The sequence below is a fragment of the Pelophylax lessonae genome (assembly GCF_965119305.1).
Source record: "Pelophylax lessonae genome assembly, chromosome: 4".
In the NCBI taxonomy this organism is placed as follows: Eukaryota; Metazoa; Chordata; class Amphibia; order Anura; family Ranidae; genus Pelophylax; species Pelophylax lessonae.
The window spans coordinates 490,857,410-490,883,333 of NC_138771.1; the positions used below are offsets into that span (position 1 = coordinate 490,857,410).

At 44.0% G+C, this 25,924-nt stretch overlaps 1 protein-coding gene across 1 annotated transcript in view; it reads right to left on the minus strand.

Moving 5' to 3' along the window:
• Positions 1-9,022: 9,022 nt before the first annotated feature.
• Positions 9,023-25,924, minus strand: part of SVOPL (SVOP like) — a gene marked incomplete at its 5' end in the record, with an annotated part of 46,153 nt that continues 29,251 nt past the window's right edge. Inside the window, 6 exons of the mRNA XM_082255451.1 lie at positions 9,023-9,114; positions 18,087-18,200; positions 18,287-18,376; positions 18,685-18,766; positions 19,784-19,895; positions 23,648-23,850. Coding sequence (XP_082111577.1) covers positions 9,103-9,114; positions 18,087-18,200; positions 18,287-18,376; positions 18,685-18,766; positions 19,784-19,895; positions 23,648-23,850 — 613 coding nt within the window. The 3' untranslated portion in view covers positions 9,023-9,102. The remainder of the gene's footprint in view (positions 9,115-18,086; positions 18,201-18,286; positions 18,377-18,684; positions 18,767-19,783; positions 19,896-23,647; positions 23,851-25,924) is intronic.

The following is a 25,924-nucleotide window of genomic DNA, read 5'->3' on the forward strand; positions in this document are numbered from 1 at the left end:
GTCCATTTATGCAATATTTCTAACACATAGCATGTACATAGCAAAAATTGCACCCCAAAATACATTCTGCTATTCCTCCTGAGTATGGCAATACCACATGTGTAACACTTTTTCACAGCCTGGCCTCATACATAGGCCTAACATCCAAGTAGCACTTTTCACAAAGTTGTCCATTTATCCACTTTAAAGTGGAGTTCCACCCAAAAGTGGAACTTCCGCTTTAGGTGTTCCTACCCCCTGACATGCCACATTTGGCATGTCATTTTTTTTGGGGGGGGAGCGGGTACCTAGTTTTGACAGGTACCCGCTCCCACTTCCGCTCGGAGCGCCGCGGCGCCCTGAGCGGAAGTTCTCCTCTCCCCCTCCCTCCCTGCAATCTTCTGGGACACGTCAGAGGTCCCAGAAGATTGCCGGCCAATCACGGCGCGCAGCGCGACTCGCGCATGCGCAGTGGGTACCCGGCTGTGAAGCCGCAAACTGTCACAGCCGGGTGCCCACAGCAGTGATGCCGGCGCCGAGGGAGAGGATCGAGGCTTCGGGCGGCCGCATCGCTGGACCATTGGACAGGTGAGTCAAATGGCTGAAACTCCGCTTTAAGACTGGGCCTATTTTTGACACTTGGTGTTTACAAGCTAAAATCATTTTTTTTGCTAGAAAACTACTTAGAACCCCCAAACATTATATATTTTTTTTAGCAGAGACCCTAGAGAATAAAATGGAGATTGTTGCAATATTTTTTATCACACCATATTTGCGCAGCAGTCTTCCAAATGCGTTTTTTTTTTTTAAAAATCACTTTTTTGAACTAACAAATAAGAAAACAGTAAATTTAGCCCAATTTTTTTTCAATAATGTGAAAGATAATATTGGGCAGAGTAATTAGATACCCAACATGTCATGCTTCAAAATTGCGCATGCTCACAGAATGGCGCCAAACATTGGTACTTAAAAATCCCCATAGGCAACATTTCAAAAATTTCTGCAGGTTACTAGCTTAGAGTTACAGAGGAGTTCTAGGGCTCAAATTATTGCTCTCGCTCTAACGATCGCGGAGATACCTCACATGTATGGTTTGAACACCGTTTACATATGTGGGCGGGACCTGCGTATGCGTTTGCTTCTGCGCGCGAGCTAACGGGGACAGGGCGCTTTAATTTTTTTTTTTTCCTATTTATTTTATTATTTTTTTATTTTTACACAGTTTAAAAAAAAAAATGTTTTGATCATTTTTATTCCTATTACAAGGAATGTAAACATCCCTTGTAATAGAAATAGGCATGACAGGTCCTCTTTATTGTGAGATCTGGGGGTCAAAAAGACCTCACAACTACACTAAAAAAGAAAAAAAAAATCGTTGAAAAAGGAAAAAAAAAAAAAAAAGCGGCCCTTTAAAGCGGTTGTAAACCCTATAGAAAAAAAAATAAAAAAAAAAAACCTGCAAGACAAAGGCATAATGAGCTAGTATGCATCGCTTACTAGCCCATTATGTGTAACTTACCTTAAAACGAAGCCCCGACACGGACCCCCGTACATCGATGCGGCGCTGCCATGATCCCTCGGCGTCTCTTCCGGGTTCGGCGGCTCCGGCGGCTCCGGCGCGCGGATTGGCCGGAAGAGACAGCTCCGGCACGCTGATTGACCGGAGCCGCGATGACGTCACTCCCGCGCATGCGCGCGGGAGTGATTTTTCCCGCAAGCTCCCGGCAACTTAATTGAAGGTCCCCCCGGACCTTCAGAGCGCATGCGCCGCTCGCGGGAGCGGCTGCATGCACTGTAAATATCTCCTAAACCGTGCCGGTTTAGGAGATATTATTTGTACCTACAGGTAAGCCTTAAAAGGTAAAAGTGAAAAAAGCGGGATACTACCGCTTTAAACCGGTTGCTAGGCAACGTCTTTTTACGTAGCTCCGGTCCTCCAAGACCATAGAGTCGAGTGAGGACCATCTTGCCCTCACTCGACTTCCTGTCTCTGAGGATCCGGGACCGGATAGTTTTCCCCGCTGCCGGCGGGTCCGGTAAGCTGGGAAAACGTCTGGGACGCGGCAGGAGGGGGGGGGCACCTCTTCCCCTGCACCGTAAGGGTAATTCCGCGGCGAATCTGCCACTGGGACCAGCCTTATCTGAAAGCCGACCGCCCGCCGTTTAAAAAAATACCGGGGTTATGGCAGCTATCTGCTGCCATAACCCCAGTATTTAGATTTTAATGGCCGACGCATATAGTCGTTAGGCGGTCAGTAAGTGATTGCATGTATATGGCAAACAGGTGACGATGACTGATGGGGTGACAGGTGACAATGACTGATGGGGTGACAGGTGACGATGACTGATGGGGTGACAGGTGACAATGATTGATGAGGTGACAGGTGACGATGATGAGGTGACAAGTGACAATGATTGATGGGGTGACAGATGACAATCACTGACGGGGTGACAAGTGACGATGATTGATGGGGTGACAAGTGACAATCACTGATGGGGTGACAAGTGACGATGATTGATAGGGTGACAGGTGACGGTGACTGATGGGGTGACAGGTGACGGTAATTAATGGGGTGACAGGTGACGGGCGATGGTCACTGATGGGTGACGGGTGACAGGCGATGGTGCACGGTGGTACTGATGGCAGTCTCTGGTGACCGGTGAACTTTAGGCTATGTCCACATGTGAGCGTAGCGATTGCGGGCAGAATCACTGCGATTCTGCCCACGATTCAGAAATCATTGCAAATCGCGGGACGCCTGTGCGTTGCCCGTGATTTGCAATAGCACCCCAAACGCTGTGCGATGTTGCAGCGATTTCCGCCTGCCAAATCGCGGTAACATCACGCAAACAATGCATGACGCCCCAAAGAAGCTCTTGTACCTTTTATGGGCGTCATGCATTGTTTGTGCGATGTTACTGCGATTCGGCAGGTGGAAATCGTGGCATCGCACAGCGTTTGGGGTGCTATTGCAAATCACTGGCAACGCACATTGAATGGCTAATTTTTGGGGCCTATACAGGCCGACACTTCTGTATACTGTGTGAATGCCTAATGTACCTCTAGCCATCAAATACACTGCGTTCTTTGCTGTCAGTTAAACCCATGTGAGCTAATTTTTGGGGCCTATACAGGCCGACACTTACTTCTGTATCATGTGAATGCCTAATGCACCTCTAGCCATCAAATACACTACGTTCTTAGCTGTCAGGTAAACCCATGTGGGCTAATTTTTGTGGCCTTTTATGGCCGACACTTACTTCTGTATCCTGTGAATACCTAATATACCTCTAGCCATCAAATACACTACGTACTTAGCTGTCAGGTAAACCCATGTGAGCTAATTTTTGGGGCCTGGAATGGCCGGGACTTACTTCTGTTACTTGTGAATGCCTATTGTACCTTCAGCCACAGAATACTACGTTCTTAGCTGTCAGGTAAACGCATGTGGGCTACTTTTCGGGGCCTGGAATGGCTGACACTTACTTCTGTATCTTGTTAATGCCTAATATACCTCTAGCCATCAAATACACTACGTACTTAGCTGTCAGGTAAACCCATGTGAGCTAATTTTTGGGGCCTGGAATGGCCGACACTTCTGTTACTTGTGAATGCCTATTGTACCTTCAGCCACAGAATACTACATTCTTAGCTGTCAGGTAAACGCATGTGGGCTAATTTTTGGGGCCTGGAATGGCCGACACTTACTTCTTTATCCTGTGAATGCCTAATTTTTCAGACTGGAAATGAAAAACAATGGGTCTGTAAAGGTTCAGCCAAATTGGGGAATGGATGCGGACCCATTTTACAGATGTGTGAATAGACCCTATATGTATTAGACAATCTATTTACTGGCTGCTGTCAGTTCTGGCTGATTTATGAAAAAAATAAAATAAAATTTTTGCTGTAAAAAAATAAATAAATAATATTTTAGGGCAACTCTTCCAATTGCAATACTTCTGTTATGACATTGTCCATGTGCTGGGACTATTTGTGCACAGCTAGTACATCTTTTGTGGCTGCAAATATGACCTAAAGGTTTTTAAAGTTCGCCTCCCATTAAAGTCGCTGGGGCCCGCTGCGAACTTGCGGTTCGCAGACTTTTGAGAAAATTCGGGGCTGACGTTCGCGAACCGCCCCGGCCGATGTTCGTCCATCTCTAGTGGCCACCATTATTTTTCAGTACTGCCTTAACCCTCTTGGGCATGGAGTTCACCAGAGCTTCACAGGTTGCCACTGGAGTCCTCTTCCACTCCTGATGTGACTTGTTAGTGTTACAAGGTCTCAGGTATGAATGGGCAGCAGGTGTGTTAAATTTGGTGTTATTGCTCTCACTCTCATACTGGTCACTGGAAGATCAACATGGCACCTCATGGCAAAAAACTCTCTGAGGATCTGAAAAAAATAATTGTTGCTCTACGTAAAGAAGGCTTAGGCTAAGAGAAGATTGTCAAGACCCTAAAACTGAGCTGCAGCACGGTGGCCAAGACCATACAGCGGTTTAACAGGACAGGTTCCACTCAGAACATTCCACACCATGGTCGACCAAAGGAGTTGAGTGCACTTGCTCAGCATCATATCCAGAGGTTGTCTTTGGGAAATAGACGTATGAGTGCTGCCAGCATTGCTGCAGAGAGGTTGAAGGTGTGGGAGGTAAGCCTGTTAGTGCTCAGACCATATGCCGCACACTGCATCAAACTGGTCTGCATGGCTGTCATCCCAGAAAGAAGCCTCTTCTAAAGATGATGCACAAGAAAGCCTACAAACAGTTTGCTGAAGACAAGCAGACTAAGGACATGGACTACTGGAACCATGTCCTGGTCCAAGATGAAGGTATTTGATTCAGATGGTGTCAAGCGTGTGTGGCAGCAACCAGGTGAGGAGTACATAGATAAGTGTGTCTTGCCTACAGTCAAACATGGTGGTGGTATTGTCATAGTCTGGGGCTGCATGAGTGCTGTCGGCATTGGGGAGCTCATTGAGGGAACCATGAATGCCAACAAGTACTGTGACATACTGAAGGAGAGCATGATCCCCTCCTTTCAGAGACTGGGGCGGCAGAGCAATATTTCAACATGATAACGACCCTAAACACACCTCCAAGACAACTACTGCCTTGCTAAAGAAGCTGACGGTAAAGGCGATGGACTGGCCAAGCACGTCTCCAGACCTAAACCCTATTGAGCATATGTGCGGCATCCTCAAACAGAAGGTGGAGGAGCGCAAGGTCTCTAACATCCACCAGCTCCGTGATGTCCTCATGGAGGAGTGGAAGAGAACTCCAGTGGCAACCTGTGAAGTTTTGGTGAACTCTATGCCCAAGAGGGTTAAGGCAATGCTGTAAAATGATGGTGGCCACTCAAAATAGTGACACTTTGGGCCCAATTTGGACATTTTCACTTAGGGGTATAATCACTTTTGTTGCCAGCGGTTTAGACAATAATGGCTGTGTGTTGAGTTATTTTGAGGAGACAGCAAATTTACACCGTTATACAAGCTGTACACTCACTACTTTACATTGTAGCAAGGTGTCATTTCTTCAGTGTTGTCACATGAAAAGATATAAAAAAATATTTACAAAAATGTGAGGGGTGTACACACTTTTGTGGGATACTATATATATAATTTTTTTATTTATTTTATTGTTTTAGAGTTTCAGAATAGAGCATGGTTAAACTCCTGTCTGGTTTTTGCTTTGCTGCCTGTGTCCAATTTTTCTTAATCTCCTGTCCTATAGACAGAATGGGAGGGAAATCTTATCTCAGTTCTCACCACAACCAGTGTCCCCCATTGAAGTGTATCCCCTCTTGTCCTGTTGTGGTGACAACTCAACATTGTGGATTTTCCCTCACATTCAGTCCAGGCTGACAATGGCTATCAGGACAAAGACATAAGGTGGTATGATTTTGAACAGTTCATTGTAGTCTAAAGTTGCCCATAACCTGATATAACAATATATATATATATATATATATATATATATATATATATATATATATATATATATATATATATATATTTTTTTTTTTATTAAATAAAAGTAGCTTTCATCTTGCAGTAAGTAACAGCAATGAAGACTTTTATAGCTATATGCGTTCTATAGCTAAATGTGGTTCTGTTATTTATGCTGATATTTTTTTCTGATATTGATTAATCGTGTCTTGCCTGGTGTGTAATTCTGACCATTTTCATTCTGAACAACGAAAATTAAAAATGTTTCCCCTTTCATCTTTGGGAATTAAAAATAATAAAAGCTGAATTTTGATCTTTTGCTAAAGATGATATCACTGGCTTTAGATTACAACATTTTTGTGTTTGATCTGACAAAGTTTGAATTAAAGAAACAAGGTGGAGATTATTGTAAAAATCATAGAAGTGTTTATTTTTTTTATTATGAATGGGATTTAAATTTTGTCCTTTTAGCATTTCAAAAACTGCTTTTTGCAACTAATCAGGGATATTCCCCTTCCCTCCCTTACTCACAAGGTTGTTGTCACCTCTTTGAGGCAAGTTACTGAAATGGTGCATTTGTCCTGTAAAAAACATTTTTGGTTTTACACAGGGATAGGGATGCTGTTAAGGACCAAAGCCTCTGTCCTTCTTCTACCATCCCTTTGACCAAATCCGATAAGCTCCTAATTTCCTGTTTTTGCTGACAACAGAGTGCCTCAGCCACACTGAAATCCCAAACAGTGTTGACAGCTCTTACTGCTGGACGTCAGATCTCCACCTATCTCCCATCCCTCTCTGTCTTCACATTGATTTATTTCCCATGAAAACAATGCTGCTGCCTTTACACCCAAGAACCTGCCAACTTACTGGGGTAGATTTACCAAAGGCAAATAGACAGTGCACTTCACAAATCCATTTGTACTCATTTATCCCAGAGGTTAGTGAATATCATGACACTTTTCTTTGTAAATAATACTTAATCAGGTACAAGGAAATTTTTAAAAAACTGCATTTTTGCTTGCACATAATAAGATGATGGAAGCCAGCAGAGTTTTACCACATTCACTAAGCTTTGTGAAAAATGAGTGCAACAGCACTTGCAAAGTGCAGAGTCTTATTTGCCTTAAAGAGGAAGTAAACCCCCCCAAAAAAAATGTGAAAAAAAACCTGTAAAGACAAAGGCATAATGAGCTAGTATGCATCACATACTAGCTCATTATTAAGTACTTACCTAAAAACGAAGCCCCTGCAGTGCCGCCTGCTCAGCAACAGGACGGCCGACATGTTCGGCCGTCCTGCTTACTGGATCGCGTCCTCCGGCCATCTGTTTGGCATGCGCGCCGGAGCCGCCGTTTACGGCACAGGGCTCTGAAGGAACGGCACGGGTGGCAGTTCCTTCAGAGCGCATGCGCCAACGATGTCATCGGCTGTATGCACTGTAAATATCTCCTAAACTATGCATGTTTAGGAGATATTTATAGCACCTATAGGTAAGCCTTAATATAGGCTTACCTATAGGTAAAAGTCTTTAAAGTGGGTTTACAACCACTTTAGGTAAATCAACTTCACTGTGTTTAGGAAAAGAGCTCTTGGAATATGTACAGTATAAATCTGGTGGTGCGCTTAAGTCAATAGGAACTAAACTCCCAGTGGCTGCCCCAGCATAAGTTTTGCCAGCCTGGTGTTAATTTCGCAAGGAGTAATAAAAGTTGTTTCTCAATACAGGAAAAGGGTAATGGAAAAAAAATGTATGCTGAGATGTTTAAAAGGAGGTTTAGGAGTACATTTAGGAAATGCCTAGACATAAACTTGACATACCTCTCAACTTTTTGAGATAGAAATGAGGAACACCTATTGGCAAAAGTATGGCGGGATAGGATATACCCCCTGCCACACCCCCTTAAAGGAGAATTATACCAAAAAATGATTAGTTAAAGTGCTTTTATTTTTACTACTGCTATTCCTTTACATTGGCTTTTGAAATTTGCAAATGCAGCAATTTAGAAATTGGGTGAAAAGTTCAGTACTTTGAAAGATAAATAATGCATTTTATATAAAACTATATAGATCACACCAAAATGAGGGACAAATGAGGAGGAAAGAGGGACAGAGTGACAGTCCCTCGAAATCAGGGACAGTTGGGAGCTATGACTTTATTACCTAATAAACTCAGAGCAAAAAAAGAACATTAAGATATTACCAAACTCTTTTGTTTACCCCCTCCAGATGTCTGAATTTATCTCTGATAGTAAGATTTCCCACAGTGACTGCTGTGACAGAGGAAAACTGTACAAAACTGAGTGTACACCCTTCACGTATAGGATTAGGATGTTCTGTAGGTAAACATTTATTTTTGCTTGCAGGAAGAAACACTTTAAAGATGTAGCCAGTTATATTCTAGGTGAAGAGAGGTTCCCTTACTTTATACACTATATAGCCAAAATGTTGTAGATACCCAGGTATTTCCTGTGAATGGTACTGGTAATACTACAGAATATAAAGACATTTTACACAATTGTGAGTTTCCGGCCTTGTGGTAACAGTTTGGGGAAGCCCCTTTTCTCTTCCAGCATGACTGTGCCCCTGGGTCCAAAGCCAGCTCCCAAAAGACTTGGTTTGGGTAGTTTGATGTGCAGGAACTCAAGTGGCCACACAGAGCCCTGACATCAGCCTTACTGAACACGATTGGGGGTGAAGTGGAAGGCTGAAGGCAAGCCAGTTTTTTTTTTTTTTTTTTATCCAACATCAGTATCTGACTTTTTACACCAGGGGGGGTAGGTCAATTCTTTATTAATATCTATGGTTTTGGATTTAGATGTTCAACAAGCTCACAGGGGTGTGAGGTTAGGTATCCCATCCATATACAGGTAGTGTAGCTGAATAGACCACAATACTTTAGTCAATCTTCGACCATTTAATAATTTTTCTAACATTACATCCAGGCATCCAAATTCCTCTATCCACCCTTTCCCCCTTTTTCTTTTATTTTATTCAGCTCACTAGTAGACAAGTTTTCTTTCTTTTACTAAATATTTTCTGTTTTGAAATGTAATTTTATGACAAATCTTACATTTTGTTTTAATATAATTCATAGCATCAATCTCATTAACTTTGATAAAGTATTATTCGTCTTTAATCCTCGTAATAAAAGCTTCTCTTCCACATTGCCTTCATTTAAATTGCTGTAATGAGAAAAAGTAATCAGAATGCTTCATAGATTGTGTCTTAATATTTTAGTCTAGTATATTAGAAAATATTTTGTGAACTTTCTTTGTAGAATTCTTTTTACGGTACATAGATTAAAACAATTAAGTGCATTTTTTGACACACACCTTTCATAAATCCTGAAAAATCAAATAAGTTCTCAAATGCAAATTTAGACTTTGTTCAGGCTGTTTTCAGGGAGTTCTGTTACTGTCTCAAACCATATTGGAAATTCTGTTTTCCTACAAGAATATATCACTGGAAGCATCCCTTTGGATGTGTATGTCACTGCCCATGGTCTCTCCTGCAGGCAAAAGCAGTCACATCCAGATGGATTCAGAGGATGTCCTCATTCACCACAAAAACTGGATTGTGTGTTTCTTACCCTCCATCTCTACTGTTTTTTTTTGTTTTTTTTTTTTTTAATTTGGCCAAGGACTGTTAGGGTCTTTTAAATCAGGACTAAGCTCCCCAACATACTCACCTCCACCTATCAGCAAAGCGACGTGTTACATTCCTCATTGACTGTTGTCATCTTCTCCCCAGGGTGCAGGTTTTTGGCCTCTTGATTTGCTGGCAGGGCATGATGTAATTTCTTGCATGTGCACGGGAGTCCATCATTTCAGCAAAGCCATAATGTAAAGGGAATGCACATTGAACTGCGTGTGCACAACTCAGTTTCTATTCAATAGAAAACTGCAAGTGGGCAGGTAAGTGTGTATTTTTTCAGAAGGGGCATAGAATGTTTATTCTGCAATAAAGAGCTGCCTTCTCACAGTTTTCTTAAAGTTAGGTCTAGTTATGCTTTAAAATGGGAGAAGAGCCTGAGCCTAATCTCATGTAATCACTTAGAGTCAATGTAGTGAAAGCAGTCAATGTTGCTATGTCAAGTGATCATTTAAAGGGGTTGTAAAGGTTCGTTTTTTTTTTTTCTTTTAATTAAAATATCAAACATGTTATACTTACCTGCTCTGTGCAAGGATTTTGCACAGAGCAGCCCTGATCATCCTCTTCTGGGGTTCCCTGGCAGCGCTTCTGGCTCTTCCTCTTCAACAGTGCCCCCACGGAAAGTTGCTTTCCATAGGGGCACCCGCGCGGGCGCGTTTCTGAGTCCTGCTGCTACATCTATTGACACAGACAGTGGGATTTGGCCCCGCCCACCGCTCCTGTGTCACTGAATATGATTGGCCAATGACTCCGGCTGCTATCAATTTGTCCATTGAGATCAGAGCCAGCAGCTGGAGCGGCTGGGCTCATGCACAGCGCTAGAAGGAATAGGCTCAGGTAAGAAAAAGGGGGGGTCTGGGGGGGAGCTGCATCGAAGAAGGTTTCTCTATCGCTCATTGACAGACGTAGTCTTCTTGATTCTCAAGAGCTGGGTTATGTTGTCTCCGCAGGAGTAGGACTAGGCAGAAAGACAAAACGTTCTGGCTCCACCTTAGGGGCAGTCCCTGAGGGTATATCCTCCCTCTCTCTGCTACAGGGAATCAGTTTTTTTCTGTCTAGTCAGGAGTAAGGACCTAAGCTCCTTGCTGGGATCTTTTTGGTCCTGGCAAGATTTTTTCTTTAGAAGAAATATTTTTTAGGTAGTTTTTTCTCCAGTGTTTTTCCTGTGAGATCTTCAAGCAAAAAACGCCGGACTGGGCGACACTAGTGGTCACCCCAGCCGGCCTACGAGCGCGCGCAGACCATTGCATTGCGCTTGGTCGGCCGCGACACATTCAAGTAAGTATGCGGGGCCGGGCGACGGGCTGGATGTTGAGATCCAGTGGTCACCCCGGTTTCTGCCTACGAGCGCGTGCAGACCAGAGCTCCGCGCTGGGTCGGCCGCGACGGAGTCCCAGTGGAGGGACTGACCTTGCGAGTTAAAAGTCTCGCTTGGACGCCAGGAACCAGAGAGTCGAGGCGTCCGGAGTGGTCCACAAACCCCCACCCCGGTGGAGAGGGTATTGTGAAGAGAGGGTGCCTGTCGGTTCGGTATGGTGAGTAAACGTTCCCTTTTTTCTTTCCTCGTTATGAGGCAGTATGTATTATGGGCCCCTCCATACATGGTCAGTATATATCTGACACTAAAAGTCCCCCTTGTAAATACAGTATGTGTTTGTGGGAAGTGGACTTGGTTTGAGAGCTAACACTCTACCCAGCAGACTGTAGCATTACAGCAGACATAGGAGGTATATCCTACCTTATTTGTAGTGTATCTCCTGTAGATCTATCAATCGCCACTCAGCAGAGATGCAGGTGGATGTGCTGGGAAAAACGATTTCGGCGGTCCGCCGCCATTTTGCCGTAGACCAGGTGCATGCATGTCCTCAGGTCACGCCGGCCGCCATGTTTTTGGAGTCTAATGTCTCCTATATGGGGGCGGCCATGTTTCATGAGCCCAGCTACCTCGTGGAGAGCTGGGAACGCCGGAAGGCGTACACAGGGGGCGGAGCCACGTCCTTCTACCCGGGAAAAAGCAACAGCTCCTTCCAGTCTGTAAAGACAGACGCTGACTGCAGTTGGTTGGAAACTTCACTGCATCGGTTGGTGAGCCTTGGGGGTCCCTCTCTCTCTCTGTGGGATCGAGAAGCAGGTACTCTGAGGGGCGCTATTGCGCTAGGGGGAGACACATAAAAAAAAAAAAAAAAAAATTAAAAAAAAAAAAAAAAAAGAGGTATTTTTTATTTAAAAAAAAAAAAAAAAAAGTTTTTTTGTGTTTTCTGGCAAAGGTGTCCTGAATTATCATGGACCCTGCCACTCATGTATCTCCTCCGGATCCCCTCGAGGGGTCTGCGGGATCCTCCAGCACCCCACTGACGATTAAATCATTGTCCGCTATTATGGAAGCTTGTGTCCCGGGTGGAAGTGGCTTGTCAGGGACAGGGCGCAAGTAAGCGACCCCCGCCTAACCCCTTATTATCTGAAACCTCGGATTCAGACTCTGAGCCTATTTCTGCAGTTGCAGGTACTTCATCTGGTATTGGTGTCTCGTGTACTGTCTTTTCAGACAGTGAGGAGGATGTTTCGGCATCAGCCATAGCCAGAGAGGAAGCTTTGGTAAACGCACTCATGGTATCTGCTCAAGAGACCTTAAGATTACAGGGTATTCCGTCAGAAATAGCTGAAACTGAAATCCCTTTTGGGACTAAAAACGCATCTAGTGGCGAAGGTTTTTTCCATTGCCCAAATGTTTTGGCAATCCAATCAAAGAAGAATGGAGTCTGCCAAAACGCATTTCTACTATTTCTAAACGCATTAACAGGCGTTATCCGTTTGAGGAAACCCTCATTAAGAAATGGACAGAACCACCTGTGGTGGATTCACCAATTGCTAGATTGAATAAAGCCACGGTTATTCCTCTAGAAGACGCTCCGTCTTTTAAAGATCCAGTGGATCGCAAGATAGAAGCTATGTCTCGCACCATGTTTACCTTGATTGGATCAGCTTTCAGACCAATAATTGCTATTGGTCTGGTTTCGCAGGCTGTAACTGTATGGACCAAGTGGTTACGCCGGGACCTAGAAGAGGTCCCTCAGGCGGTATCAGATTTGTTGGAACAGATGATACAGGGGTTACAGTTTGTGTGTGATGCGGCGTTAGACGCCACTTCATTATTGGCGCGAGCATCTGTCTCAGGGGTGGTTCTCAAGCGTACACTGTGGCTAAAAGGTTGGTTAGCCGACCAAGGTTCCAAAAAAGCATTGGCTAATTTCCCCTTTTTAGGAGAGCGTCTATTTGGAGCCAACTTAGATGAGATCATTAAGGATCTCACGGGTGGAAAGAGCACCTTTTTACCGCAAAATTTTAAAGGTAAAGGAACTCGTCAAAGACGAGGGCCTTCTTTTTCTGCTCACAAGAGGTTTTTTTCGTCCCGCGGGTGAAAAAATTAAGTCCTCCAAAGCTCCTGCAGGAGGCGTCAGGGGTCGTTGGTCGGGCAAGCAAAAGCCCGCCCCCTCTAGACCTGAAGATAAATCGTCCAAAGCCTGAAGGTGCGCCCCCCACCCATAACTGGGGTGGGGGGACGTCTTCGCCGGTTCCCGGATCCATGGCTTTCCAGAATCCCGGACAGATGGGGTTGCGAAGTCATAAGGTCAGGGTACAAGATCGAGTTTCGATCTCTCCCACCGGCGCGATTCTTCCCTTCCAATAGCCGACTATCCCCGGATCGTTTAGACGATCTGCGGAGAGCAGTCACAGATTTACTACAACAAGGAGTGGTAGTCCACGTTCCTTGGACAGAACGCTTTCAGGGGTTTTTATTCAAACCTATTTACAATACCCAGGAAAGAGGGCAAAGTGCGTCCAATTCTGGACTTAAGGGCACTCAATTCTTTTGTCTACATAAGAAGATTCAGAATGGAGTCCATTCGCACAGTAGCAGCCTTTCTGCATCCAGGGGATGTCCTAGCGTCCATAGACATCTAGGACGCATATCTTCACATTCCCATTTTCGCAGGACATCAGCGGTTTCTACGTTTTTCCGTAGAAGAGAACCACTATCAGTTTGTGGCGTTACCTTTCGGTCTCGCCACGGCTCCGCTGGTCTTCACGAAGGTGTTGGCCCCAATGTTGGCACTTCTGCGCCAAAGAGGCATATCGATTCTAGGTTACCAAGACGATCTTCTGCTTCATGCAGAGTCTCCTCAGACCTTGCTACAAAACATAGAAATTACTATGATTTCTTTACAGGAATTCGGGTGGCTGGTGAACCAGCAAAAGTCATTTCTGGTTCCCACCCAGAGGCTCGAATATCTGGGTCTAATTCTAGACACAGTCAGGACGAGTTTTTCTTCCGGTAGGGAAACTCCGAAAGATTCAATCAGCAGTCCACCAACAGCTGGTCTTCCCTTCGGACTTGCATGAGGGGTCTGGGGTTGATGGTGGCTTCCTTCGAAGCAGTCCCATTTGCCCAGTCCCATACCCGAATTCTTCAGCAAGAGATTCCTCTCGGATGGAATCGGAATCCGGAATCCCTGGACAATCAGATCCGATTGAGCAAACAGACCAGAGAGTCTCTGGTCTGGTGGCTTCGGTCTCCGATGCTCAGCCAGGGAAAGTCATTTCTGCCAATATATTGGACGACAGTGACCACGGATGCCAGTCTATCCGGATGGGGAGGAATTCTCGGTCAGTTATCTGTCCAGGGACTTTGGTCCCCGGAAGAATCCAGGTTACCGATAAATGTATTGGAACTGAGAGCGATCAGACTTTGTCTGATTCACTGGACCGAGCAGCTCCAGGGCAGCCCGGTTCGGATCCAGTCGGACAACGCCACGGCCGTGGCTTATGTCAATCACCAGGGGGGCACCAAGAGTGTCCGAGCGGCCAAAGAAGTGGCTTGCATTCTTCGCTGGGCGGAACGATTTGTTCCAGCAATCTCTGCGGTTTTCATTCCGGGGGTGGAGAATTGGCAGGCAGATTATCTCAGCCGTCAGACTCTGGATCAGGGGGAATGGTCCCTCCATCCAGAAGTTTTCCACCAGTTGTGCCTACGATGGGGCACCCCGGATATGGATCTGTTGGCATCTCGATTCAACAGGAAAGTTCAGAGATTCGTGGCTCGCTCCCGCGATCCTCTAGCAGAAACCGCAGACGCACTGATCGCCCCGTGGGGGCAATACCAGCTAATGTATGCCTTCCCTCCTCTTGGGTTACTGCCAAGACTTCTTCGCAAGATAGAGGAGGAAGGAATTCCAGTAATCCTGGCAGCTCCGGACTGGCCTCGTCGAGCTTGTTACGCCGACTTGGTCAGACTGATGGCGGACGTCCCGTGGAGACTTCCTCTCAGGGAGGATCTACTGTCTCAGGGACCGATCTTCCATCCTGCTTTACGATCGCTGGTTTTAAACGGCCTGGTTATTGAGACCCAGGTGCTGAAGGACAAGGGATTGTCAGCTTCAGTTATTCCTACTCTAGTTAAAACAAGGAAAGCGACTTCCAGAAAGATTATCATCGTACATGGAAGTCTTATATTGTGTGATGTGAATCCCTTGGGTTCCATCTACATCTTTATTCGGTAGTCCGAATATTGGCTTTCTGCAAAAGGGAGTTGAGCAGAAGCTGGCCTTGAGTGTTATCAAGGGTCTGGTTTCAGCATTTGCTATCTTCTTTCAGAAGCTTTTGTCTACTCATTCCTTGGTGCGGAATTTCATCCAGGGGGTGCGACACCTGGCTCTGCCAGTGCACGCGCCGTTACCATCCTGGGATCTTAATTCGGTGCTGTCGGTTCTTCAGACACCTCCCTTTGAAAATATCAGGGAGATTCCCTTGCCTACTTTATCCCAGAAGGTGGTCTTCTTGGTGGCTATCACTTCTGCACGCAGGGTGTCAGAACTGGCTGCATTATCCTGTTGTTCCCCAGATCTGGTGGTTCATAGGGATAAGGTTGTTCTTCATCCGAATCCATCCTTCCTTCTAAGGTGGTTTCAAAGTTTCATTGAATAAGGACAGTGTATTGTCCTTCCTATGTCCTTAGCCCAATCATCCTCGAGAATTTGCATGGCATTCCGTGGATGTAGTTCGGGCGATCAGGATATACTTGAATACTACGGATTCAATTTGTAAGACGGATTCACTGTTTGTGATCACGGATGGCCCTAAGAAGGGGTTGCCTGTTCTGCTGCGACCATCTTTAGATGGATCAGACAGACGGTGGTATAGGCTTATTTTATCTAAAGGTCGGGATCCCCCGTTCCCTGTTAAGGCGCATTTTACTCGGGCGCTTAGAGTTTCCTGGACCTTCCGCCATCAGGCGTCAGTGGTTCAGGTTTTCAAGGCGACTGTTTAGTCGGTTCATACCTTTACAATATTGTATAAGGTTTATGTGATGGCATCGTCAGATGCCTCTTCTGGCTGCAAGGTTCCTGCAGGCCACTGTTTGAGGAGACTGTTGGTCTACCTCGAGGATTTGTGGGGTAGGTCTCATCTGTTTACTCGATGAGTCCTTTGATACTTCTGGTTGGCTCCGGTTGGGCCTTCTAGATTGGATTTTGATTCTGTCAATCCCACCCCTCATTTTGTGGCACTGCTTCTGGATGTCCCAGCTCTTGAGAATCAAGAAGACTACGTCTGTCAATGAGCGATAGAGAAAAATGGATTTTTGTAAGATCTTACCGTAAAATCCTTTTCTCTTAAGCTCATTGACAGACGTAGTACCCGCCCCTCTATCATTGAGTTGGGTTGGGTTAAATTCTCTGTACTGCTTTAAAACAGAACTGATTCCCTGTAGCAGAGAGAGGGAGGATATACCCTCAGGGACTGCCCCTAAGGTGGAGCCAGAACGTTTTGTCTTTCTGCCTAGTCCTACTCCTGCGGAGACAACATAACCCAGCTCTTGAGAATCAAGAAGACTACGTCTGTCAATGAGCTTAAGAGAAAAGGATTTTACGGTAAGATCTTACAAAAATCCATTTTTTTCACCTTAATGCATAGAATGCAATAAGGTAAAAAAAACTTTAAGATCTTGCAATCCCTTTAAAGCCAGTGTAGTGAAAGCAGGCATACAGTGGAAAAAATAATTATTTGATCCCCTGCCGATTTTGTAAGTTTTCCCACTTACAAAGAAATTAAAGGTCTATATTTTTTATCATAGGTGTATTTTTAATGATAGAGACAGAATATCAACCAAAAATCCAGAAAAAAAACACATGATACAAATGTTATAAATTGAGTTGCAGTTCAGTAAATGAAATAAGTATCTGATACCCAAGCAAAATATGACTTAGTACTTGGTGGAGAAACTCTTTTTGGCAAGTACAGAGGTAAGACATTTCTTGTAGTTGGTGATCAGGTTTGCACACATCTCAGGAGGGATTTTGGCCCACTCTTATTTACAGATCTTCTCTAAATCCTGAAAGGAGTTGACAAGTCTCAAGGTTTTTCACCTCAATGCATTCTATGCATTAAGGTAAAAAACCTTCTTGGTTGCAGCTGCCCCCCAGACCCCCCCCCCCCCCCGTTATTCCTACATGAACCCAGATATTTCAGCGACAAGCACGAGCCCAGCAGCTAAAGCCACTGTCTCGGGTCCTCATTGAGTAGATTGATAGCAGCAGGAGCCATTGGCTCCTGTGGCTGTCAATCAAATCCAGTGGGGGGCGGGGCATAGTCCCTTTGTCTGTGTCAATGGATGCAGCAGCGGAACTCGTGAGCGTGACCGCATGGGTGCCCCCATGGAAAGTGGCTCTCCGTGGGGGCACTCAATGAAGAGGTGGAGCCACGAGCACTGCCAGGGCACCCCAGAAAAGGAGGATCGGTACTGCTCTGTGCAAAACCCTTTCTTGAGCCACTTCTTTGCTGCAATAGCAGTATGTTTTGGGTCATTGTCATGCTGATAGACCCATCCGTGACCCATCTCCAGTGTTCTGACTGAGGGAAGAAGGTTCTCATTTAAGAATTTACAATGCATGTCCCCACCCATTGGCCCCTCAATGCAGCAAAGTCAGTCTGTCGGTCACCAACTACAAAAAGCGTCTTACCTCTGTGCTTACCAGCAAGGATTTCTCCACCAAGTACTAAGTCGTGTTTTGCTTGGGGATCAGATACTTTTTTTACTCACTAAACTGCAACTTCATTTATAGCATTTGTTTTTTGTGTTTTTTTTCTGGATTTGTGGTTGATATTCTAAAATACACCTATGATAAAAATTACAGACCCCTTATTTCTTTGTAAGTGGGCAAACTTACAAAATCTGCAGGGGGATCAAAATATTTTCCCCACTGTATGGCTGCCATGTGATCACAATGCTGGTCCTGCCTTTGCTAGTATACAACAATTCTGACACCTTGAAAAGGGAAAAAAAAGCAGCAGCCTCAAAAACCCAATCCTATTCTCCACATTGCATTCAGTAAAAGTTGGTTGTTAAGATATCAGGAGTTTTGTCTGAGCAGGAAAACGATGGCACTTTAACAGAAATAACAAATCTTTAGAGGTGGAGCACTTGTCCTCCAAGCAATTGTGGGCTCACCTGCAATGCTCTTCCTTTGGTCTCGATGGGCAGAGTAAATGCTGAGATTGCGCAGATAAAGCAGACAGCAGAAAACAGGCAGAGGGCACCAATAATCGAGGCACTTAGTAAAACCTGTGTAGTAGATGTTGCAGCTGAATTTTTCAGGAGGCAAATTAATATCTGTGCAAATTATACCAATGTAAAGTATAGTTTCCTACCTGGGCAATGAATGGTGCTGCCATTGCTCCTATGCGACACAGTGACCCACTTGTGCCCATTCCAATTGCTCTCATCACAGTTGGATAAACCTGCAGAAAGATACATTTGTTAAAGTTTCACTTCACCCAATCCTAGTGCTTCAGTATCTGGTGGATGCTGGAGAGTTAAATCACCTAAAGCTTCTTATGTTCAATACATTCCTCTTGAAAATAGATTTCTGTAGGTGACGTCCCCAGCCTGCAATCCTGGCATAGCTTTAATTAGGGGTTTCCATCATGATTACTGTTGCCCACAGTAGGCAAGAGCATACTAAATTTCCAGGTAAGCTGGTACAGGTCCTCAGACTTTGGGAGTAGAATAGATTTATAGACCTTTACACTTTCCACCTTGTACCTACCTCTGCTGTGTAGATGTAGATGGTGTTGAAGTTTGCAGATACCAGAGCTCGAAGGCAGAATAGAATTCCAATAAGGCCCGTGCTGGCAAGCAAGGTAGGACAAACCAAATCAAACAATGTTTATCAGAATAGTTAAATTATCTATCTGTTTTTACATACAATGCATTGTTCTGCTAAGTGGATCCCCCACCACAGTTTGTACATTTTGACATTTCATAAAACAAAAATCAGTCCTCAATACATTTTTTTCCAAAATGTATTAACACACTGATGAGAATAAGGATATAAGGAAAAAAAAAATTACAACAGCCCATAACACACATTCCCAGTGCAGTTAAAGAACTTGTAGTGAGATAATGGAAACACAGTTCACAAATAACCCGATGGAAGGCAGCTCTTCCGGCAATACTCACAGGTCCAACAATGTGTAGAGAGCAGGTTTCAGCTAAACTGACAGTGCCTGTAGAGAGAGGCAGAATGTAGCCTGGCTGTCTTGTTCCCAAGCTGGCAGATGTCCAGAGACGTAGAGAATCCTTTGCTTTCCCTCCTCTTAAGGAACCTTTCCCTGCCACTACTTCTATCCCTACCAGACAGGGTACCTTCTCCCTACTCTACCACTCACAAGTGCATGCCAAACCTGGGAGCCTGGGCCTTGAAAAAACTCTGCCTGAGCAAAGATGGCTGCAGTAGTTACATGGGGCAGTAGCATCCAATGGGATAGCTTCCCCAGCAACCAAGGAAACCATAGAGGAGCATTGTTCCTCATGACTTCCTCCCCAACTGCAGTGCCTGCAGTGGAGAAAGTAGACTGCACCTGCCTACACACCCACAAAAGTGTAAAAGTAACTTTGGCCTAAGTATTTTTAAGGACAGTAAGCTGGAATTTTTTGGCCTAAGTATTTTTAAGGACAGTAAGCTGGAAATTTTAGGCAGTTCAAGTACTGAATTCCAAGTTCATTGAAGGTCTAGAAGTCATGATAGTCTGTCCTCTGCCGACATCTAATTGGTTAGCATTTACTATAGGCTCATAAACCAGTGGATGCGTATTACTCATGCTACGTGTTTTTAAATTTGCTCATAATGACCTCCCTAATCTTACCTTGACATACAAATGTTGAGGAGCAAGAAGAATATGCCAGTGGTCGTCATGGTGATGCCAAGCGTCCAGCGCCGACCAAGAAGATTAATTCCCAGAATGTTGAAAGGATTTACTGAAATAGCAAAAAAACATAAGTTCACCTAAACTCTGTGTGTAAATCAACTTTCCAGAAAGTATTGTATTCAGATATGTTACTACAGATAATACTTTCAGAGGAGCAAGTGTAATTTTTTTTAAACCTATGTTTGAAAAAGTTCAACCAAATGTGAATAATTTTAACAACTTGTTTTATTAACATTGTTCCTGTGTAAAGTTTATAAGTATATGCTCATATGATCAGCTATATTTGCTTAAAGTGTTACTAAACCCACAACAGTAAAATCAGTCTGTATATGCAGTAAAGCATGTGTAGCACTGTCCCTGTAGGGCTTGCTGTGTGATGACTTCTTGGACCTCCTCTGATTACCTGCATACAGTCACTTAGGGGTAGTTCTCACATTCATCCTTACTCCCAATGTGGCTTGTTACTCAATAAACAGTCCAGGGGTTTTGGTTTTTGATTTTTATTGTGGAACTTGGATGGGAGAAGGAAATAGTGGGATACTCTGTGACGGTACCCACCGTCACTGGGAGTGAAAGACATATACTTGATGGTTTGGATTGCTTCAAGTTGGACAGTAATATTTGTCAACAATATATCTCAAAGAATATATGAAGACTCTAGGCCTAGCTGCCTATTGCCAATAAGGCTTCACACAGTCAGACTCCTAGCAATATGCTAATATCAGCTCAACCACCTGTCTTTCATACATAGTTGAATATTCTGATGTACTCACTTGTTATCTACAATAGGTTCTCTATTTACACCTATTGTTTGTGTATTGTATTGCAGGAGCTACTTAATTGGCTCAGGTTGATTGAATCACTGTCATCTATTAGTTGCTGAGTGGAAATCTACTGTTTGTGTTGGTTGTTCTTTAGATATGTTAATTCTATTTCTGTATACAATTTCATCTGCATAGGATAATGTAGTCAGGCAACCCCTGACCTGTGTGTAGTAATTTGATCAGCAGGGGGATGTGCTTATGTGTGTATAAATTGAGTGTGAAACTTTTCAATAAAGGAGAAGGTTCCAAAACTTGTACAAGCTAAGTTGTTGGCTAGCTTGGTATTAGGGCGGCTGGGAAAATCTGGGATATATGTTCATGACTGCAAGGAAGCCGTATACTGATGGAAGACCACAAGTACAGTGTGTGTCGGTGTGACGGTATTAACCGTCACTGGGAGTGAAAGATTGATACTTAATGGTTTGAATTGCTTCAAGTGGGACAGTAATATTTGTCAGCTGTTTGATTCTGAACATGTTTATTGAAAGAGCTAATCACATTGGCTTCTGTTCCATGTTCCTCAATGTCACAGACAGGCTTGCCCTATTGTTTGTGTATTGAGATAATGTGAATTGTGTTAAGTCTGCCTGTTCCATTGTTAAATGTTAATGAGCTCACATTGTTCTGTCCAGATGGCTAGATAATTAGTTCAAGTTAAGTCTGTTCCTGTAAACAATTTCGTCTGCATATGATAATTTAATTAGGCAACCCCTGACCTGTGTGTGGTAATATGATCAGGAGGGGGAGGTCCATGCTGTAAATAAATTCTGTGTGACTGTTCAATAAAGAGTTCTACTTCACTCTCAATCTAGAGTCCTGTCTCTTATTGGGGGAATCTGCTACAAGGGATTGCTATGCTCTTCATACTCCCTTGAATAATCACTAAGCTCTTGTAAGAGCTTGTTCCTGTTCCTCTTCACCTCTGGGTAAAGAGAGGTTCACCCACTGGAACCTGGAGCCTTGTCATACATCCAGGGTGGGTAGGAAATGGCAAGAACCCAACCAAGCTGCGGTGGTTTGTGGGGTCTGAGGTTGTTATGGTGTCTGGTGGAGTACTTGGAGCCCTGGGAAGCACTAGGAGCATCTGTCAATGGAGGTACCCAGTCGGGGTGCCAGTTGATCCGTTACAGTCGACCGTTCCGTTACATACTCAAACTTGAACTATTTACAGTTGATAAGGACAACTCTCACTTGGCCTCACAAGAATGCTTGTGGAAGCAGTTACACTGCTTTAACCATACTGCCACGTGTATAGAAAGGGATGTTTTCTTGCTTTCTCTCCAGCAACAGACTTGGTGAACTACATTATCTTCAGGAGACTCTCTAGCATCCTCTTTACTGAAACTCGTCCACTGACTCTTCTAGCTGAAGGGATGGCCCCTCTCAGGACAGGCCCCTTGACACAGATCTGTACTCATTGTATGCAGAATCAGATTAATTCCAGTGTCTCCCTTCCAGTCAGCTCTGCAGGACCTCCAGGTTCAGTTCCTCTCTACTCTTTAGGCCTTCAGGTTGACAACTTGAGGTCACATGGCAACCTCTACAGAGGAAAAGGCAGCTGCCCCCTCCCTCCGGGACTCCGCTCTCCAGCTGAAAGACCCCAAGAACATGTGCTCTTGTCATTTATACAGTATCCTAGCATGCACCAAGGCACATTCCTGTGCCAGCCACAAGGGCTATACTAAAGGGCTGCCTGTTCACTCATTTTCCAGGTTTACTCCCACTGTCCTATATGCTTCCCTATTGGACTAGTGTGAAACACTTCAGACAAACTGAGCTGCACCTGACCACCATGAGCAGACCTCACTAGCAGATCCTGCTTTCTGGTAGACAAAGAACAATACAGATTTACCTTGCAATCCTTCTGGTAAGCAGAAACGATCTACAACTATACTCTCTCTGTAGCACCTACCTAGGAGGGTGTTACACATGCTTGTTATACTCACTGTGAAACCTAAGGGTTTAATCCTCTGCATTGTGTAAAAAGGCTGTTTGATCCTGTATGCACAGATCCTCTCCTTCTTGCATTGACTCCAAAACATGTCTAGACAAGACAGAGTTAGTGGAGTCAGCCTGCACATGCTCAGTTTGGTCTGTATTGCTAGAGAGTTTTTTTTTTTTTCATGGGAGGATGCATGTGATCAGCACAAGGCCAATCAGCACTGTCTAGACAGAGCGTTCAGGGGTCCTGAATCCTGATCGGACAGCAAGTGCAGTATGAAAACTCCTCCTACAAGCTCTAACCAGACACTGATAGAAGTCACAAGACTGCTGTATACTGCTGATGAGAAAAGGTATTTAGCAGTTTATATTTACTTAATTAATTGCATTTCCATGTTCTGTGTACTGTGGTGGAGCAGATATAGTGAATGCAGGGTCCTGGGTTTACTAACACTTTGAAGTGGTATTAAACTTAAAAGAAAAAAAATGACAGGCAGTTTTTATGGCAGAAACTATCCTATTGGTCTCTTCTGCCATGAATGCTTCTTCCTGCCTGTCAGCGGTAATGTACACTAAACCCTGTATGCGCAGCTTAGAGTAAATTACGGCCCCCCACATTGTGCCACAGTGATGTGACTCCTCTATGCATGAACAGGAATGATGTTCGTCGTTTCAGTAGGCCAAATGGAGCAAACCTAGAAGGAAGACTGGATGAAGATGGAAGCACCCCTGCAGTGACAGTTCAGCGCTGGAGGGCTTCCTTTGACAGGTAGGTCTGTCATAATATTAGGGCATAAAGCTGTAGAGGCCCAGATTTTAAAAAATAGTTTACTACCGCTTTAATACATAAACTCCTTTATGCAGATCTTATTTCACTAATAAAGCCGGACTATGAATAGGAGGTTCTGTGCAATCTCTAATGAAGTCATATGACCACAATGCTTTGGGCATCCATCATATTTGCCTAGACTGAGGGAACATAATAATGAAATAATACCAGAGCCAGTACAGTCATTAGGTTACACTGACTACTTACAAGCAATCTCCCCCACAGTGCTAATGATCATGGTGCGGTAGTCAGAGGAGCTCAGCATGTTGCAGTAACAGGTGCTGTGGCTGCCTTCGTAGGGCTCCTCTCCTGCACCCAGTGCCACCTGCCCTGACCCACACAGAAGGTTCCTCTCCAGGAGTTCTGAACTAGCCAGAATGACCCCATAATATGCAAAGGCAATTCCAAGCCTAAAAAAGAACACAGGAGGACTTTTTAGCATTCACAAAGCCACATTTTTATAAGCCAGTATATGAGCAACAAGAAACACATTACAAAGGGGTGTCTGCACAGGAGAGGGTGAGTGAGGCTGTGCTAGGGCAGAAGGAAGGGTACAATGCAACTTATATTACTGCAGTTATTTGTTCTATATAGTGCTAACATTCTACAGAAGAGCTTACTATCAAAAGGAAAAAGAGAGACTTGCAGTAGTTGTGCTGTAAGTGAACACTCCAGGCGGTGGAAGAGAGATGTGAATCAAATGTATACACCTTACTAAGGTGGCCAGGAAAAAAACATATAAAAAGATCAGAGGTTAGGGATGGGTCTGCAGTATAGCTGAGGAATAAAAAAAAGCTACAGTATAAGGAGATTGCCAAACTATGGAAGCATTAAATGGAACAACCTGGGCAAAACATTTGTATTCCCAGCTTTTGTAGATAGGTTAATGGGAAAACCAATAGGACAGTAACCTGCTGACTTGCATTGTTTACCTATGGATAGATTCTGATTGATTGCTAGGTTTTAGCACAAGTGGCATGTACAGAAAAGAAGGCCAGAAGGGTCATCAGATCACCAAAACTGGGCAACTGAAGAGTACACATACTTTTGCTGGTCTGAGGGATCTCAATTTTTGTTGCAACTTTCAGATAGAGCGTCAAGAATTGATGAACACACCATCCTGACTGGAGTCACCCGATCGGGTTCTTGGCGTGAAGATGATGACTTAAATTCCTTGAAGATAAATGCTGATCAAGCCATGTCACTAACCTAGCTGGTTAGTGCTGACATTGATAAACAAAGGGCTAGCGTTAGGGTTTTCACTCAATATCAAATGTAAAATTTCCATATAATAAGGGGCTGAATTTTTGGCACAAGAACAGGTTCAGGAAAGTTGAAAGGAAACGTCTTTGGTCCCAAGGAGCTATTTTCTCCATTATTAGTATTTCCCCCTCACATCCCCCCCCCTTCCTTACACTTACTTGTGTCCTCCCTCAATCCAGCACTTTGCCCATCTGTAGCGGCTCTCTCCTTTCTCTGCTCTCACGGGACACAGAAGCAGCAGCAGGAGCCATTGGCTCCTGCTGCTGTCAATCAAATCCCATAAGGAGGGAGTGGGCATGATTCCTAACCTACCACAATTTTTTTTTTACTGACAAAACATGGATAATTAATTTACTGACAGATTGCATTTTTTACTGACAACCTGAAAAATTACAGATCTCCTATTAGAAACTAAGACTATCTATACTGAAACAGTATGAAAATGCTGACAATACCCATAACAAGTAATTTGCTTGGTTTATACCTAAATAGTCAATACAGCATGACAAAATATCAGCCATCCTGGGATATAGTTGAAAAACAAGTTCTGCTATGTATGTCATGGAGAGTGATGGGCATGACTAGATTCTGTCTCATAGTTGGAGTGGCAGTCAGAGACTGCATATATACTATAGGAGATGGCCAGAGACTGATGACACAAAAAAAAAAAAATGGGCAGAAACTGTAGACGTGCTACAGAAGATCAAAACCGTATTGAATTGAATTGTCACAACCCCATCAAGGTGAAAATATATAATATTGGCAAAATCATTACTCCACTTTTGTTGAGAAAAAAAAAAACATTCCTCTCTGGGTATGTACATTGCAAGGATTTTAACAAACTTTGTTGCAGATTTCTACCTTTTGTTATTCTGAAGAAATAGCTACTTGTTTGTATCTATGTGGAAAGTGAAGCTAATGGGTGTGATTTCAAAGTTATCAATCAGCTGCTGCACTTGCAGGGTTCTAATGAGGAAAGTGGCAGTGTTTGCATCCTATTAGCCATGATTTCCCTTTTGGAGTATCTCACCAAACATGATATTTTTGTTGTAGGGGAAGCCCAAGCTCTGACTTGTGTTTTAGTGCAAAATCAGTAAAGCAATCATACAAGCAGGAAATTACATATCTGGGGGCGTTCTGTACACCATTTGTGGCACCTCCACCATGCCATATTGCATTGCACTTTCCAAAAAATTACAGCGCTGCAGATTGCAAACAAAA